Source organism: Amblyomma maculatum, chromosome 1, assembly GCF_055883805.1.
Source record: "Amblyomma maculatum isolate TAMU_Amacu chromosome 1, ASM5588380v1, whole genome shotgun sequence".
Taxonomy (NCBI): domain Eukaryota; kingdom Metazoa; phylum Arthropoda; class Arachnida; order Ixodida; family Ixodidae; genus Amblyomma; species Amblyomma maculatum.
In genome coordinates, this window is record NC_139344.1 from 78,479,034 (window position 1) to 78,498,602 (window position 19,569).

The following is a 19,569-nucleotide window of genomic DNA, read 5'->3' on the forward strand; positions in this document are numbered from 1 at the left end:
TGCAACGAGAGTGTTTAGCAGTGAATGTCTGAAAAGCAGCTTTGCTGGGCTGTTTACTGGTTCCAATTTCCTTGACGCCTTGGAGTGTTCGGACGCGCACGTGTTTTTTATGTTTGCCGCCCGCACTGTCTGGTGAAAAAAAAAAAAAAAAAATTCTAGCACACAAGAATGATTAGATTGTCGTCGGGCTTTCACATCCCAATTTCAGACTTCGCAAAGCAAGACGCCACCGTCACCGCCAAGTTCTGATCCATACACGAGCGAATGCACGGCTATGCGACAAGAGCCTCAGGAACGCCTGGAGAAACTTCATGAAGACAGGGCCGGGATCTCGGAGCGCATAAATGAAGTGTTCAGAGGGGTAAGTCCTTGACGCCTTGGGAAGTGTTCCGACGCGCACGTGTCTTTTATGTTTGCCGCCCGCTCTGCTCTGTCTGGTGAGAAAAAAAAAAAAAAAATCTTGTACACAAGAATGATTAGATTGCGTAGTGTCATCGCGCTTTCACATCCCAATTTCAGACTTCGCAAAGCAAGACGCCACCGCCAAGCCCTGATCCATACACGAGCGAATGCACGGCTATGCGACAAGAGTTGCAGGAACGCCTAGAGAAACTTCATGAAGACATGGCCGGGATCTCTGCACGCATAAATGAAGTGTTCAGAGGGGTAAGTCCTTGATGCCTTGGAGTGTTCCGACGCGCACGTGTCTTTTATGTTTGCCGCCCGCTCTGCTCTGTCTGGTGAAAAAAAAAAATAAATTCTTGCACACAAGAATGATTAGATTGCGTAGTGTCATCGCGCTTTCACATCCCAATTTCAGACTTCGCAAAGCAAGACGCCACCGCCAAGCCCTGATCCATACTCGAGCGAATGCACGACTATGCGACAAGAGTCTCAGGAACGCCTGGAGAAAGTTCATGAACACAGGGCCGGGATCTCGGAGCGCATAAATCAAGTGTTCAGAGGGGTAAGTCCTTGACGCTTTGGAGTGTTCCGACGTGCACGTGTCTTTTACGTTTGCCGCCCGCTCTGTCTGGTGAAAAAAGATCTTGCACACAAGAATGATTAGATTGCATAGTGTCATCGCGCTTTCACATCCCAATTTCAGACTTCGCAAAGCAAGACGCCACCGCCACCGCCAAGTCCTGATCCAAACACGAGCGAATGCACGACTATGCTACAAGAGTCTCAGGAACGCCTGGAGAAACTTCATGAAGACAGGGCCGGGATCTCTGAACGCATAAATCAAGTGTTTAGAGGGGTACGTCCTTGACGCCTTGGACGCGCCTGTGTCTTTTATGTTTGCCGCCTGCTCTGTCTGGTGAAAAAAAAAAAAAATTTCTTGCACACAAGAATGATTAGATTGCGTAGTGTCATCGCGCTTTCACATCCCATTTTCAGACTTCGCAAAGCAAGACGCCACCGCCACTGCCAAGTCCTGATCCATATACAAGCGAACGCATGGCTATGCGACAAGAGTTGCAGGAACGCCTGGAGAAACTTCACGAAGACAGGGCCGTGATCTCGGAAAGCATAAATCAAGTGTTCAGAGGGGTAAGTCCTTGCTGCAGTACAACTATGCTTAGCCGGATGCGCGTGTGTTCCGTGAACACATTGATGCTCAAAACGCTGTCAGCCAGGCAGTACTTTGCTTTGAAATGCTTAAGATATAATACAGTTTTCGCGTAGTGGGGTAAACAGGCTTCATTCTGAAGTGCACAGTGACGTGTTACTTCTAAGCAATCACCAGTGGCATTATTTTACACAGTTTCAAGACAGTAGCAGCTGGGGGCTGCTGCTTCAAAAGGGGGGTCTGAAAACGGTTGTGGCTTTGGAGTAGACAGCAGAATTCTGCTTCCTGCGCAGTTCCAAAATGCATAGCCACATCTAGGTTATTTTCACTTCATGCTGTATTAAGGAAAGGCAAATGGCCATTGTCTAGTGAAACACTTAAATGGACTGGAGGTGCCATAGTGGAGGGCTCCGGAAATTTTGGCCACTTGGCGGTTCTTTAATGTGCAGTGACATTGCACAGCACGCCGGCGCCTTGCTTTTTGGCTCCATCAGAAAGCAGCCACAGCGGCTAGGATTCGATCTGTCAGTGAAGCTTTGTTCTTTGTTCTTGGACCTCTTACGTTGTCACTAAGGTTGTTGTTGGTATTGAGGTAAAATAACAATTAATAAAATTTTATTCTTTTTTAGGTACCGCTCAAACTTTCTGGTTTATTTTTAAAATTTGTTACTTTTTTTTTTTTCATTTTGATTTCATAACACAATTCATGTATTTTTTGGATGAATGTTATTTTCTGTTAACTGCCTTTTTTTTTAGGTTATTGTTCCAGGTTTTACTGTCGACTTGTTTTCTAGCAGGAGTATTTTAACAAAATTTGACGACGGGCTAGCTGGTGCCTTGCAACTTGACGAAAGGTCATAGCGCACAGGAAGACACACACTCGAGACAAGATGACGCAGGACACGTGCTAACTCTCATCTGTTTTATTTATGGCAACAACAGCTAAAGGCAGTCAAAACAAGGAAACAAAATATTACAAAACACTCAAGGAAACTGATCTCTGCCTTTCAGAGCCGCACCGACGTATCGCTCACACTTTTGTCTCCCCCTTTTCTGATGTGAAAAGCTTCCAAAAGTTCACGTGCTGTCATATCGCGGCCTCTGCCCACGATCTTTTATGTCACTCAGTCGCGGCTGGCACGCAGTGCAGTTCGCGCAGTGTGCTGTGAAATTTGTCCCTCTGCCCCTTAAAGCCCACAAATGATCCCCTACCCGATCATTAATACGGTGCCTGTTCTGGCCTATGTAGGGCCTCCCACAGGTCAGCGGGATCACATAAAACGATTCCCATGCAGCAGTCGACAAACCGCTTAGCATGCTTCTTACAGCCGTTCAATTTTTTAATATGCGAAATGCGTGAGCACAGCTGCACCAGCTTCTTCGGAACGGAGAACACCACCGGCACGCTATGTTGGTTCGCCACTTTCTTCACGTGGTGGGCAAGCTTATGCATATACGGTACCACAACAAGTTTAACCATGTTTTTCTCCGAAACAATCGTCTTTCCAAACATGGCTCGCTTGGTTTTTGGAATAAGGGCTTCCGTAACAGACATGACCGCTCAGGGGTAACCGGCAGACAGCAACTGGTGTATTTCCTTACTAAAACTCGACTGCACAGCATACAGGCACGACCTCGTAAGGGCAGATCCCAAGCATTGGTTAGCAATAGCTCTCTTCACAGTTTTTGAATGGGCCGATAGGTAGGGCAAAAGTCCTTTCTCTGCCCATGAAGAATACATCTGACAAACATGACCATTCCCTAAAGTAATGTTAGCATCTAAACTGCAATGAACCCTGTGAAGGAAGTTCGTGCGTAAACACCAGACCTCTCCCATTCTGTGAAAAGTTGTCAAAAATATCACCCACTGCGTTAGTGTACGTCAAGTGTGGTAGTTTAAAATCATCCATGTATCAAAACACCTCTAGCACGCCTATCCAATTAAAACTCTGTTCAAGAGCGTTGTCTACAAAAGCTAAAAACACATTGCAAAGAACCGGGGCAACGCAGGAACCAATGCATATCCCTTGTCTCTGGCGATCTTCTTAAACTACCACACTTGACGTACACTGACGCGGTGGGTGATATTTTTGACAACTTTCGGCAGAATGGGAGAGGTCTGGTGTTTACGCACAAACTTCTTTCACAGGGTTCATTGCAGTTTTTTAGATGTTAACATTACTTTAGGGAATAGTCATGTTTGTGGGATGTACGTTCCGTGAGCACTGAAAGGACTTTTGCCCTACCTATCGGCATATTCAAAAACTGTGAAAAGAGCTATTGCTAACCAATGCTTGAGGTCTGCCCTTACAAAATCGTACCCACATGCTGTGCAGTTGAATTCTAGTAAGCAAATACACCGGTTGCTGTCTGTCGGTTACCCCTGAGTGGTCATTATGTCTGTTACGAAAGCCCTTCTTCAGAAAACCAAGCGACCCATGTTTGGAAAGATGATTGTTCCGGAGAAACACGGTTAAGCTTGTTGTGGTACCGTGTATGCAGAAGGCTGCCACCACGTGAAGTGGCAAACCAACATAGTGTGCCGGTAGTGTTCTCCGAACGGATGTAAGAAGTATGCTAAGCGGCTTGTCGACTGCTGCATAGGGGTCGTTTATGTGATCCCGCTGACCTGTGGGAAGGCCTACATAGGCCAGACTCGCCACTGTATTAATGACCGGGCAGGGGATCATTTTTGGGCCCTTAAGAGGTGGAGGGACAAATTTGGCAGCACATTGCGCGAACTACACTGCATGCGAGCTACGACTGAGTGACATAAAGATCGTGGGCAGAGGCCGCGATTAGACAGCGCGTGAACATTTGGAAGCTTGTCACATAGGAAAAGGGGGAGATAAAGGTATGAGCGATATGTCGGTGTTGCTCTGGAAGGCAGAGATCAGTTTTCTTGAGTGTTTTGTAATATTTTGTTTCCTTGTTTTGACTCTGCCTTTCCGTTATTAATATGCACTGCACATGTGTCCCTTTCAGCATATATTTGCTGCTGTTGCCGTAAATAAAACAGATAAGAGTTAGCCCGTGTCCTGTGTTGTCTTCTCTCGAGTGTGTGTCTTCCTTTGCGCTATTACCTTTCGTTAAGTTGCAGGAGTAGTTTATGTACGAGTAAATAATGCAAAAATAGTAGTGCTTAAGATGGATTCACATGGCCGATCAAATTGCATACCTTGATGAACTGTCTCATTCATGATAACATGGACAGAAAAATGAGGGCGCTTTTTTGTTCTGGGAACGTTTTGTTTTAATCAGGAGTTTGAATGCTGTCAGCATTAAGATGGTCCCCCGACTTGACTTGATGTGCCATTATTCCACGATCTCATTTGCTGTGTGAATCCACCTTTTAGCAGTGGCTGCATTATTGCCGTGAAAAGAAGGTTAGTGTTCAAGGTAGTCGGGCATAAAAGAATGAATCTGAAAACTAGGTTATGCCGAAACTAGTCAGGGGGGGGGGGGGGGGGGGGAATTGGCAGCGGTTTAGCTCTGGTTGAACCTAGTTGAGTTCGAAAGCAACAGCGCAACAGCTGCATGGCTACATTTAAGATAACTTAGGCTATGCGCTGAGCAGCGGCCGGACTGTCCTTCTCTATAGTTGGTCGATTCTGGCCGCACGCTCTTAGCTATATATTACACCACACGCACCTCTTCTCCGCACAACCAACGAAGAGAGTGATGCACAGCTGGCTCCGGCTGTGGTTATGACGTCACTTCTCCGGCACCGGCAGAGTGCGCAGTGAAGCGCAGCCGCGGCGGCAGCTCCAACACACCAGCTGCTGCCTCTGACATCGCGCAGCTTGGCCCTCACTGTGCCACGTGAAATGGCTCGACGACTACCGTAGTGTTGCTTTCGCAACAAAAAGGCAAAAGCATTGAGGATAGAGCAGGGGACACATACACTTGCCTCATTTGAGAAAGTGGGGCTAGGCCTTTTTGTTCAGTTGCCTTTTAATCTGAATAACTTGATCCTATTCTTGTTTGGGGATCAACAGATATTTTGCTCATTTACTTTCAGAACAAGCTATGAAAGGAAAAATGCTTTGCAGGAAAAAGCTTTGGATTTGAAAGAAAGAAAAAGTGACCACAGCAGAAATCTAAGAGAAGTGAGGGACTTAAGCTTGTAGTTAACACGTACAACGATGGGTGATGGGAGTCTTGCTCAACTATAGTGGAAGCCAGAACATTATAGTTTTTGGGGATGCTTGGGCATAGCTGTGAGTCAGTGAAGGGGGATGATTAAGGGCATTTTTGATGTCTTTAGATGCCTTGAAATGAGCACTATGTAATGGATCTACTAAAGCAATGACAGCTTGGAAGAGCAATGTGCAGTGCCATAAGACGTTTGATGAAGTGGAGGAGCCTTGTTCTTTGTCCGATATGCGTAAAGCTACTGAGTAGCTCTTCAAAACTTGCAGCTGCATTACTTGTTCCAGTGATCTTAATGTCTTGCAGTGCTCTTGGCTTTAACGCTTTTATTCCCTCTTGTTACCACTTGAAACATGTGATGAGTAGCCAGCAAGTAGTGGCTTGCATCTCAGAGATGTCGCCTTAATTTTTTTGGTTTAAACCAGCTTTCAAGAAATAGAGTTGGCATAAGTTTTTATCGTATCTTTTTGTTTGTTTGAACTGAGAAATTCAACTTAAGCGTATTATTTTGTTTGGTATGCAGGTTTATTAATGAAAATGTTGAATAGTAATTGGTTAAAATTTCCTGAAGAAATGAAGGAAGGCTTCATTTTTACCCTCACTTCGTGTTCAGTTGCCAAAAGCTGCAAGGGGGGAAATGGCAGTTACAACTATTTTCATTATGTGAGGAGTAAGTATAACCACATTTGGCACATTTTATTACAAACTAGCTGTTGTAGGTTCAGATTATACTTTGTAGCATTAAATATTTAGCAGCAAAATCCATAACTTCGTTCCATCATGTTCATAAAGCCCTGCTGTGTGCAATAAAGCAATTTTTTTTTTTTTTTTATTCCCAACACTCCTAGGAATAAAAGTATAATTCCAGCATGCCTATTTACATGTAAATGTTTCTTCCAAAAATAACTATAAAAGGTTTGAGAGCATTATTGCACTGCTCAATGTTTTAGTGCTTATGTGTGAACAAAATTCTTCTAACTCTCAGTAGGTGCAGAGTTCCAAACGGATGAGGGATAGCATTCGGAGAAAAAGCAAAAGCTGGGGAAATCAACCTGAGTGCGGATACTCTCATTTATCTCCTCGTGTGCCTTTACTTTTAATTAGAAAAGTGCAACATTGCAACCAACAGTACATCTGATCTTATCTCTCCCCTTCATGGTGATACTGTGCTCTCGGAAAACTTTTTGTGGTTGTGAAGCCAAGGCTGCAGGGGTGGATCTCGGCTTTCATCATGGTGCAGCCGACGTAGGCTTCGCGGAATTCCAAATAGTGCAGCCATTGCATTTGCATGGCATAATGTACTGATTTTAAGATGCACTAACGCTTTATTGGTTTGTATTGCAGTGCTGTCGATGTGAATAGTATTTCCATGGCGGTATTATATTCCAGAGCACTAAAATTAAATTTCTGAAGGGACTATATTCTGCTGCATATAAGGTGATATGTTTTGGCTCTAATTTTGGCTAAATAGCCACAAAATGTTCAGTAGCGTGGTTTTTTGGGCTTGTTGGTACATGATTCCAATACACTATAGCGCAGCAAAAGACGAGGACACAAGAGCGAGAGACGAACACCATGAGCGCTAACTTCCAACAAATTTTATTCTCCTGAAGCATGATATATAAACGCCAGAAAAACATGAATCACATGTGCCAACAGTATCAGTTCCTTAGAAAGACAAGCTCTTTATCTGAGAGGAGAATGGAAGGTGTGCTTACACACGCGCATCCTGAACTAACTGTGCACAATCCTGAATTGGATTGTGCACAGTTTCTGGATGCTTGGTTGGCACACCTTGATTATGCGATTGTAAGTGCTGTAAAATTACTAGTAAGGTAAAATAGGAGAAGTGCTTCGATGATTGCATTCTTTACTCAGTATTTAGCCATGTATAAAGGCTATTTTTTGTTGAGCCATTGCTTTGATGTAATGTTGGCTGATTAATTATCTGATGAAAATGTAATTTATTGAAACATGATTTGCACATTTGAAATCAGCATTCAAAAATTGAATTATGTGACATTGAGTGATTGGGATTAGATCAAAGCTAAGGGAAAGCTGAAATCAGTAGTACCTCTTGCCCTGCCTTGGTGGTGCAGTGGTTAGGGGACGCGTCTTCTGTGGCCAAGGATGCGGGGTCGAATCCCAGCTGTGGCGGCCGCTTTTTGATGGAGGCAAAAGGAAAGGTGCTCATGTGCTGTGTGTGCAATGTCAGTGCACGGTAAAGAACCGTAGGTAGTCGAAACTTCCGGAGCCCTCCACTATGGCGCCTCATGGCCTGAGTCACTTTCGGATGTTAAACCCCATAAAATAAACAAGCAAGTAGCCCCTCTTAAAAGCGTACGCAAGTTGACTTGCCATTGCACTTTTTTATTTCATTATAAAAGTATTTGCCCTATCTTCTTTCATTAATGTTCAGGAGTGAACAGCATGGAAATGTGTCCATATAGAAGTATACTTGGTTGCTTGCCAGACCAACGGCCATTGCATGTGCTGAGAAAAATGGGTTCTTTTGTATAGGTGACACTTGTCATTTCTTCGGCGCACTATTTATAGTTGTGCTGTCCTCGCAGAAACCTGCCCAGGAAATAATTAAAACCACTGGGCTGCTGCTGCATTTCAATCAGATCCTTACTGCAGGCCTACATGACATACTTATAATAATTTCACCGAGCATTTACGGACGCTTTGTCATTGATAACAAACCTGCGTTTGGAGATCAATTAAGGGGAAATGAGGGTGCTCGTTATAATACATGAAGGAAAGAAGCCAACAGTCGGCGATGCCAAGGAAAGTGTTGGGGATGGTACTTTATGTATTTTTTTTTTAATGTTTACTTGATTATCCAAGTAAACATTTAAAAAAATACATAAAGTACCATCCCCAACGCTTTCCTTGGCATCGCTGACTGTTAACTTTTTTCCTTCAACCTGCGTTTAGTCACTGCACCCTCATGAACTTCAGAACACACAGCAATTTAGGGAGTGTGGCCTATTGTAAACCCCCTAATTGCATTGCCACTAAACGATTGCAACACAATTTTTCCCTTTCCTCGTTTTGCCCACTGCTTTAAAAATTCTCGTCTAGGGGCAGCAGCAGGTGAAAGCCTGCTGGGCACACAAGCTGTGGAGTAACATTTCGCATTGCGCACCAAACAAGCCAGAGATTGTGCACAGCATTAACTGCTATCTGTGAATGACCTATACTATTTCCTTTTTCTGTGCTTGCACTAAATTGCCTGCCTGTGTTTTTAAAATGTAACTACGCTTTGATATTTCTGATAAAAAGTGTACTTGAGCAAAAAGTTCGGATGCTGCACCCGTGTTTTTCTATGCTTCTCAGGCTGTTTTGCTTTACTAAGAGTTGGCATATGAAATTTATATTCAACGAAAAACTAAAGTGCTTTTTTAGTTGCTGCTGATGAATGATGCTACTTGGCCATTATAGGGTAAATGACAGACTGGTGTGTTCACCCTGATTAGCATAGCCACTGCATAATTTCTTTTGAAGTAGGCATCCCACTTCATAGTGGGTTCAGCATCTCCTTTTGGTTAACAGCCAGAGATGATTGATTATGCTTTCTGCTGTTTCATTGTTTAACACCTCATGCAGAAACACACTTGATTTTTGGTAAATGTGTCATTATGTTTGGAGGCTTATGTATAGTGTACTGTTGTTTGAGGTGTGCAACTATTTTTCATGCAGGTGGACATGATTGTGGAGTACGTGAATTCCTTGACAGATATGAGCGAGTTTTACTCTGGTTTTGTGGCCGCCTGTGCAGCCATGGAACAGCTCAGTATCAAGCTCTTCAGGATTGGTCTTTTGCTCAACAGAGAAAATAACCTCATTGGGGCTTCACAGCAGCAGAGGTCATCTGAAGGGGCGACTGTGAATGATGGAAGTGTAGATCAGTTCTCTGGTGCTACACAGCAGAGGCCACCTGATGCAACCGTCACATCCCCCGGCAGTAGTGATGTCTCTGAAGAGGCGACTGTAATTGATGGAGGTAAAGATCTGCTCTCTGGTGCTAACCAACAGAAGTCACCTGATGTAACCAGAACATCTCCTAGCAGCTGTGATGATTTTAAAGAGGAGACTATAATTGATGGAGGTAAAGACCTGCCCTCCAGTGTGAACCAACAGAAGTCACCTGATGTAACCATCACATCCCCTAGCAGCTGTGATGACTTTAAAAAGGAGACTATAATTGATGGAGGTAAAGACCTGCCCTCTGGTGTGAACGAACAGAAGTCACCTGATGTAACCAGAACATCTTTTAGCAGCTGTGATAACTCTGAAGATGCGAGTATGATTGATGGTGGTAAAGACCTGTACTCCGATGCTAACCAACAGAAGTCGCCTGATGTAACCATCACATTCCCGAGCAGTAGTGAGGACTCTGATGGCTCTGAAGAGGGGACTTTAATTTATGGTGAAGATCTGCACTGCATCAGCAGGGACGACGTTGAAAAGGTGACTATAACTGGTGGAGGTGAAAACCTGCACTCCTTTTTGTCCAGTGTATGTATGTTTTGTTCCAGGACCTTATCGTTGCCTTTGATAGTTAGTATTACCGGCATTCCCGTACCAGAATTTGCAGAATTTTTAGGCATAATTTTATGAGAGGTGTATGTGCAAGTCTCATACAAGAGAAGACAGCGCATGACAACTGCTTCCGTACAGCATGGACAGCAGCACGAAGAAATAGAATACGATATATATGTATGTAATAGAGGCAGCCTTTCTTTTCTTTTGCGATTTGGGGTGAAAGTCGAATTCGTAACCATTACACTGATAAAAAGGGAAAAAAATTACTATTTTTTTCTTGTTTTTTCAAATATTATTAGGGGTGTGTGAATATAAAAATTTCAAATACAGATTAGATACAAATATGGAAAAGTGCCTTCGAATACCAAATATTTTATCTGTGGAAAAAAAGGCAATGTACAAAATAGCAAACATAGTTTGTCTTGTTTATTTCGAAATTCACATGTATTTGATATTAACTTAAATTAAAATTGAGCCCAGCATAAATTTTTACAGAATTTTAAACCGGTTTTCTGCATAGGAAGGATCTGCATGAAATTGGATGGAGCCTGTGATATCACTGCTAAATACAGTGAACTCTTGTTAATTTGGCCTTCAAGGAATCAGAAAAAATGTCCATCAAATGATTTGGTTTGTGGTGTTTAATGTTCCAAATTGACTCAGGCTATGAGAGACGCTGTAGTGGAGGGCTCCAAAAATTTAGGCCACTTGGGGTTCTGTAACGTTCACTGCCATTGCCCTGCAAATGGTTGTCTTGCGTTTCGCCTCCATCGAGCAAGCAGCCGCCGCGGCCGGGATTCTATCTCGCATCCTTGGGCACAGAAGTCGAGCGCCCTAACCACTGCACCACTGCGAAGGGCCCCTATTCATCAAATGGGCATGCAAAAACTGCCGAAAAACATTTGCATCAAATTTTATCTGATGAACACCTTCATGGTAGTTGTCGGCATTTGAGATGAAATTGAAGTGAGAATGACGTTTTTTTCAGTGCACACAGTCGTGAAGGCCATCTTCACATAAGGGAAGGCCCCTCTCCACAAAAGGTGCTGTCACGTTTTGAAGGGGCTCGACTGCACACTCCATGAGCTCAAGGATTACAGTGAAGCATCCCCAAAGCATGATGGGGCTGTTTTGTCAAGAGGAACCTTCCCTTTTATGACAAGTGCCTTGCCAGCACTGCTAGTCTGTGCTGTAAAGCATTGCAGTCGAGTGTGCTGTGTGGAGAAACTGTGGCAAACTCATTTTTTTTATGTATTCAGTAATTTTCGAACTTCCAAAAATTCTGAATATCAGTTTTTCGGATACGTATATAACAACAAACATATTCGATTTGTATTCCAAATTTTTCATATTTGCACAACCCTACAGTATTAAACTAAAATACTTGCATGAATGAGTTAGCAGAAGAGATGATAGTAAATCCATGAGGCACAGAACCAAACTGAGAGGATTGATAAGTTCCAGTTCCAAGATTGCTTGTGATTGTTGAAGGCGAAGGTATGGTAGTTGTGGCAAGACTGCGTGCACTGGCTGTTCTTGGCTGTTCCCGATGTTCTCATTGGCATGCATAACTTTTTCGTGTCACTTGCCGGCTGAAGTTAACTATTAAAACAAAAATTCTGGAATTTTTGCACCGCACAGTGGATGATACTGCCAACCTTATTGTAATTACTGGTATGGTTTACACAGGGATAATTCTTAGTTCTTTTTTGTTATTTGCTTTACAAAGCTCCCAGGGTTTCGGCTGTTACATGAATGCGGCCATTACACAGCTATATACTGTAAATGAGTGCAGTGGATACATTTAGGATGCACGACAATATAGCCCAGATATAATGGGTGCTTTTCCTCAGGGATAAGTACAGAGATCAACATTGAAAAGTTTATACTATGATAAGAAGCTTTTGGTGAGCAAAAAGGAGGAATGGGCACAGAAGCTAATCGAAGCACAGTATCTGCTGTTAGCTGGCTCCCATAAAACGAGTGACAGGCTAAGTTTGAATCCCAGTAGTCGTGAATCCCAGTAGGCAACATGAGCCAAACTAGCAGATATTGACACTGTGCTTTGACACTGCTTTGGGTGGTCAGGCAAGCGACCCAAAATACACGCAAATGCACATTAGTGTGTTATTGCTCAGTTAATATGGTTACCACTGCACTGTCTGTATATAGAGCTGTGCTGGCTGTTATTGTTCTTAGGTATTAATCATTTCTATGCTTTGCTTTTTGCCTCCATCAAAAAGCGGCCGCCTTGGCCGCAGTTCGATCCCGCATCCTTGGGCCCGGTAGTCGAGTGCCCTAACCACTGCGCCACACCGCAGGGTGTCCCCCCCCCCCAAAAAAAAAAGAGAGAGAGAGGTCCTAGAACTGTCGGGCGCAGTGCTGTTTTCTTGCAGTGCTACTCTAGTGCATAAAGCTTCCTTAACCGTTCAGAAGCTAGCCATTATCAAATTTCAAATAGTGTGATATCCACCGTGCTTGCCTGATTGAGAAGAGGCTGTCATCTATTTCAGGCTCTCGAAAACGTTATGAAGAGCCCATAATTTCAAGTATGTGACATTCCATTTCCTTGGAGGACCTAGAGGAGTGGAATGGCAGATGTCAAAAGTGTTTTCATCTTTGCCTTGACGATGTTGAATAACTAGCATCCTTCTACTGTTAATTTTTCTTATTAAAGCTCAAGACTTATCAGCACTCTCTTGTGTATCAAGCACAGCACAACTTATCACAGTTATTCTGTGCTATTACAGACCACTTATCTCTTGTTAGAGATAGTATTTAATTCATGGAAACGAGATCTTAACTTGTGTGTGCGTTGTAAGTTGTGATGATTGCAGGTCTGACGGCAAGATTAACTTTTAGTGCGAATGCACTATTTCACGAAGTCTAATCAGGCCTTCAGTATATGGGCCACAGGTATTGCGGCTCTTTTTTCTTGTGAACCAATTATCATATTATTCAAGTGTCCAGAGAGAGCATGACGGATACTGCTCCTTTCGTTTCCTGTAAACCAATTAATGAAAGCATTAATAGGGTATCTAAAAATGATTTGGTAATTAATAACAAATACTAATAAAATAATCCATGATAATTAGTGATAAAAGGATAAAAAAAAAACCTAAGAATAACGAGGAAAATAAATAACATCTTGCTGCGCGCTATGGTTGTCTGCATAGGCGCACCGCGTAATTAATATGGCACGTCAGACCACGCCGGAGTGGAGAGTGTGGCAGTCCTCCTACTGTCTTGGCCGAAGAAAAGGCCCGTGTCCGGCAGGCTGAGTTTGAACAGGAGAGAAGATGCCGTAAACGTGAACCAGTTTCCTAATGTGTGTATATCTGGGGGCGTAATTAAATTGAAACTTAGAACAAAAAAAAAAAAAAAGAAAAACAAACACTGACCAACAGCTAAACTGAATTAAACTGTGCTTTTGCATATCTGACTCTGTTTAGCCTTAGTTGAAACCCTGAAAATTTTCTTTCAGCCGCAAAACACCTCAGAGGCATCACCACAACATGTGTCTGTCTGCGAGGAGATCACCACCTCAGCTGCTGCAAGTTTTGTGCGTTTGCAGCGAAACATTCCAAGTGTGTTGCCCCCAGATCGTGCAGCCTCCAGAGGTGCATCCTCAAAAATAGTTGGCATTGCTAGCAAGATGCCTGTTGTGATTGCACACCGTCGTATAACTCCACGCGCTAAAGCAGACGTTGTTGGTGTGCCTGTTCCAGTGAAGCAGCGGCCTTCAGCTAGGCCGATCTCCGTCACTGGCTTTGATCAGTATTGCAGAGAACAGAGGGAACGAAACAAAGTTTCTGAAATTGTATCATCTGCAGCGCAATCAAGGGTTGCTGTTACTGCAGCAATTTTTGTACAAAGCCAAAGTGGCCAGACTGAAGCACCTGGAGGTGACACTTCTAGCTTCACTGCGTCGCAAGAAGCACTCAATCCAAGCACGTCACTTGTACGCAGGAGTGCGGCTGGAAGAGAATTAAGCATACTGGAGTATGATGAAATTCCTTTGTATTATCCAGACATTATAAGAACTACACAAGACGTTGTTCTTTCATTTTACAAGAATCCTGCAGAGTTTTGGCTTCAGCTGGCGACTTCTGCACAACAACTGGAGACCTTTGCGAGAGAATTGCAGTAAGTCTCAAGCTTACTTTATGTGCAGTAGATTGTCCAAGGTCACGATTGGGAGCAGGCACTGAATTATTCTATTGTTGCAAAAAAAAAAGTGCACTGCTAATTTGCCTTGCACACACAAACACCTACCTGGAGGAGATCGGCAAAATTCTCTTGTGCAAGCATTGCAAGCAGTTGATTATTATGGCTAAATGCTCCTGTGCATAAACTTGTTATTGTTAATGGGAAGTAGCCACGTTTAAATCTTTGTTTCCTGAAAGTTTGCTTTGTTTGCATTTTACTGATGTGTATTTTTCATGTCGTGCTGTGTATTCGCAGTGAACATTACAGCTGCGTTGCTGCTCAACGCCAGGGGTTCACAGCTAGACCAGGTATGAGCTGTGCAGCATTCTACACCGAAGATGGCCGCTGGTATCGTGCAAAGATTGTGGGGGTGTTCCAAGGTATATCAGTCACTGTTCTGTCATAGTCTGTGATGTCACAGCTGTCGGTCGATGCTTGAAACTGAAACCGAAGCAGCAGGAGAGAAAAAACAAAAACAAATTATTTACTGTTTTTCTGCACAATTACTGCGGTTGGGTGAGCTGGTTTACCATGTTAATCGTGAAAGCACGAAGAAAGACAAGAATGAAAGCGTTTATTTGTCCTTTGCTTTAATCTTTGCACTTTCATGGTTGGCATGTATAATCTAAGTGACTGTTCATGTTTTCTAATGTGCTGCGCATCATTCTGAAGAGGGCTTTAAAAGATGCACATAGGAATAAATCATAGGTCTGCAATAAATACAAAGCATGCATTAGTTTCCATGCAGTTAATTCAGCTTTTTCTATGACAGACTACCTTTTCTTCATAGCACACTTCTGGTTTTATACATCTACTCTGGATACAACAATTCAGTGGGAATGAAAGGCCCTATGTGACACTGCAGTTGGATACAAATAAAGTGTCATACAGATCTCAGAGGAGACCCTCCAGTCAGTTGCATCAACCATTCTGGCGGTTACGGCCTCAGCACATCCAGTCAGTTGCATCAACCGTTCTGACAGTTACGGCCTCAGCACATCGCCGGCGGCTGGCAGGTGCCTTCGTGAAATGGGCCTAATGCAACATCATGACAGTATAACTGACCCCTATACATAGTATTCATTAATTATGATAAGCATTTGACTCTGCCTGGACTTCAACAGTCATTGCAAATCAGGGTGTAGATGAGCCATAAATGGAAATGCTGGAAGATATTTATAGTGGCTACACAACCGCAGTTTTTCCATTTTTCCATAAAGAAAGCAATGAAATTTCCATAAGAAAGGGGGATAGGCAGAGACACGGATCTTTCTACAAGTACTATTCACTTCGTGTTTAGAGGAAGTATTGAGAGTAGTTAGGGATAAGGGTTGACTGAGAACATATCAATAATAAATTCGCTTTTTAATAACCTAAACAGTCAAAGCAGAGTGATAGGCTTAATAAAAGTACGGTTTAACACCCTCTTAAAAGAGTAATTTCAGGTCTTGAATGATTGCTGTTAATTACCTAAGTCTGATAAAAAACTGCACTTAGCACTATGTCGTCGTATATTATTGAAAAGGTCTTGATGAGTAGGATTTAAAAAGTGCTAAACATGCAAAAACAATATATTGCTCATCTAACTCGGTTCAGCCATGGCTAAGCTGCTACCAGTTTTTTTTTTGATTGCCTGTTTTTCTGTGTAATGATGCTCAATAATTAAGACACAACAGCCGTGTCATCAATATTTAAGTGCCTCATGTGACCTGTCAACTCAATGTCTCAGCCATCACTCTGCTGTTGAGAACTATACTGAAATGGCAGGAGAGAAGTTCAGTATTGCGGCATATAAGTTCTCCTGTAAACCAGTAATTTTGTTGCAAGTGTCTTTTAAGGAAGAATAGAATTTCAATGCTTCTGAAGTAATGCTAATATGGATTTGCCATCGGAGCTCGTAAGATAATGTTAGGCAGAGATTTTAGTTCTCAGAAACACTAGTCAGAGATGTATCATGCATGGGGCAGGTTAAGAATGGCGTTTCATTGCCTCCGAAATAATGTTAATAGATACGGCAAGAGTGGGATTACCAGTTGCCTCCTGCGTATGTGCATTGACAGGGGGGGGGGGGGGGGGGGTGGGCAATTGCGGCCACTGCACCTGTGTAGGAGGTGTCCAGTAAACTGGTATATGTCAACATTAGTAAATCGCCCCTCTGCTAAAAGCCCCAGAGTTTCTCATTAGAGGTCATTAGCTTTCTGAAATGCTTTGACATGCCATTGGCTGTTTTGATGGTGTGCGATTTCTTAGCCTTATATAGTTGCAGTCAAATAAGTATCTGAACAAGGTAGTGTATATTCCTGATTTTGTATGGATGATTTTTTTTAAAATCTTTGTGTTCTTTTACTCCTGCAGGCTATGTCGTGGTTTACTATGTGGACTTTGGAAACACTGACACCGTGGACCTCAACAATCTGTGCCCCCTTGATCGCCAGTTTGCATCGCTCCCCGAACAAGCTCTGTACTGTGGTATCAAGGGTGTAAGTGTGCTATTACTGTGCGTTTTGTTTGTGTTGGCCTTAAAGGTAAAGTTCCAGTATGTTTCCCATTCCAGTATAAGCAGTGCATGCCTTTTGCAGAATAACTGATGATGAAGGACAAATTGACATTATTTTTTTAGATTTCAGAAAAGCTCTTGACTTGGTTAACCGCAGAAAATTACTAATCAAACTAAAATGTGTGTTGCAAACTTCTTGTATTGTTAAATAGATTGGATCATTAATTGCTAACTGCCACCAGTTTGGCATATCGCATGAGAAGTCTGGAGGGCTGAGGGGTTCTTTTTGTTCTTGTCTGTTACAATCCGCCTTTTGCGCGAAGTCGTAGCGGCGACCGATGGAAACACATTGGACGGCATCGACGGTGTTTCTCGGCGCTGCCAGTGCACGGGGGCTGGCGGCACCGGGCGGCACGGTGGCCGTCACAGGCTTGGCTATGTTATGCCAACCACATCTGCTGCATACGGTTGCCACTCTCTAAGCGTACCAAGATGCAAGACGCGGTTTTTCAGGTTTCCTTCGGCGAGCCGCGGCCAACAACGACGTGAAGCTTGAATTAGGGCCACCAAGAGTCAAGATGTGAATGGCCGACCTTAGCAACCGACTGCATACTCTCGACTGTGCGAAAAACACTTCGTTACAGGTATGTATGCATCTAAAGGAAATGTGCATGATGAAAAGTATCTACCGAAGTTTGCACCAAGCCTGTAACCCACCAGTGATAGCCGCAATGAGCATTTGTTCGGTGCGTCTGATGGCGATGTATTTTGTCGTTTATTTTCTTTATGTGCGAAGGGGCCGGGTAGTACAGATATCACAGGTGGCTGTGTGCGCTAGACTGTAATATTTAGCATGTTTTGTCGCGACTGCCGCTTGACTAAAAAGAAAAAAAATTGGGCGTTGATGTACCGCCGTTCGCGAGCCGAGTGGTTGAGCTGGTCATGAGGTTCGCGAACGGCAGTGCATTAAAACGCCGTATTTTTTTTCTTGTTAGTGAGGTGGCAGTCACGATAAAATATGCTAAATATTACGGCCTAGCGCACACAGCCGCCTGTGATATCTAAGCTACCTAGCCCTTTCGCACGTAAAGAAAAAAAACGACAAAATACATGGCCTTCGGGCCCTGGCGCAACTAAAGCAATCACGCACCGAAGAAATCCTCATTGTAGCTATCACTGGCGCGCTACAGCCTGGGTGAAAATTTCAGTAGGTACTTTTCATCATGCATATTTCGTTTAGATGCATACATACCTGTAGCATCTGTGCTTTTGCCGCTCGGAGCATATGCCGCACTTGACACTTTTGCATGACGCACAGTATTTTTTTTTTAATTAAAGGCTCGCCTTCGTGCACGCCCAAGCATCCGTTTTTTTTTTCCTTCGGTGTACGCAATCAGATGCACTTCGTTAGGGAGCTTGATAACCTTCGTCTTCGTCCAACCGTTTTCAACGGCAAGGAAACCACGCGGCACAATAAATGAGTCTCCTGGAGGGTTCATGCTCGTTCCCTTGCAGAGTGGATCGCTCTGGACGTAGAACAGGGTTGGTTCCTGACCGAGATGCGCATCCGATATGTAGGAGATGCACATGTGTCGCCAAGTTGTTGATTCTGCAGAAATCGTGGCGGAGGCAGAAAGGAATGTTGTGGATCCTTTCACAACGGAATGACCATTCTCAGCGCACCGAGAACCTTTTCACCACTGCGACCACATCCGTTCTGACTCCTAAGGGCAGAAACTGGCTATAGCACTGAATCATCCGTTGCCAGAAAATGCCGCACGTTTCCTGCAGGTGTGCATTCCGGCCGGGACAATGCCCTTTTCAGGAGGGGTGTATATGTGCCTCTCTGCCGAGCTTCATAGATGAAATCCTATAGCTGCACGCTTGTAGATGACGCAAGGAGGAAGCGACGCCATTGCACCATGACGGCGCCTCGGTTACCGCATTGTGCTCGGTAACTCAAGACACCCCGCGCATATGCGCTGCTCGAAGTCACAGGAGACGATTCCACCTAGCTCTGCAGCATCAACAAACCCCTGGCTGCTTTGCCCTTTGAGATCCCTCTCTCTCTCTCTTCTCTCTTTGTGCTCCTGCGCTCTCCTGTCTGCCGAAAATCTGCATGCTGAAAGCGTCTCATTCTGTCACGTTGAACACGGCCCACGCTACACGCTCTTACAATACGAAGATAGTATATGCGTACGTACATTATGAGTGGATTGTGAAAACTCTCTACATTCCCCCATATTGCGTGAACATGATATGCTGCAATCACTGTCACTACTTTCCGCCCCGAGGCCAAAAAAGGGGGGAAGCTTTCGCTTTCTGCCTAAGTTGGCGTGGCCATTTCGTATAGTGCGCTTTCGTGTCGTCTGCTACACTGCCGTCCAATGTGTTTCTCACCCGCTCCCGCATGATGGCGCCACATCCTCCCGCAAAAGGCGGATTCTTGAATAACTTGAATACAAGGTAATACACTTAACTGAGTAACAGTACAATTATCTGGGAGTAATTGTTTCTTCAAACTTGAGCTGGACATTGTACGTTGTAAATTTGATCAGTAATGCCAATAAAAAATTGTACATAAAAT

At 43.7% G+C, this 19,569-nt stretch overlaps 1 protein-coding gene across 10 annotated transcripts in view; it reads left to right on the plus strand.

Annotated features, from left to right (window-relative positions):
- Positions 1-19,569, plus strand: part of LOC146202865 (uncharacterized) — an 87,377-nt gene that overhangs the window by 1,803 nt on the left and 66,005 nt on the right. For all 10 annotated transcript variants that reach the window (XM_084588387.1, XM_084588388.1, XM_084588389.1 and 7 more), the window contains exons 2-10: positions 209-361; positions 520-666; positions 821-967; positions 1,109-1,261; positions 1,402-1,554; positions 9,431-10,201; positions 13,761-14,422; positions 14,741-14,865; positions 16,841-16,965. In XM_084588387.1, coding sequence (XP_084444513.1) covers positions 209-361; positions 520-666; positions 821-967; positions 1,109-1,261; positions 1,402-1,554; positions 9,431-10,201; positions 13,761-14,422; positions 14,741-14,865; positions 16,841-16,965 — 2,436 coding nt within the window. The remainder of the gene's footprint in view (positions 1-208; positions 362-519; positions 667-820; positions 968-1,108; positions 1,262-1,401; positions 1,555-9,430; positions 10,202-13,760; positions 14,423-14,740; positions 14,866-16,840; positions 16,966-19,569) is intronic.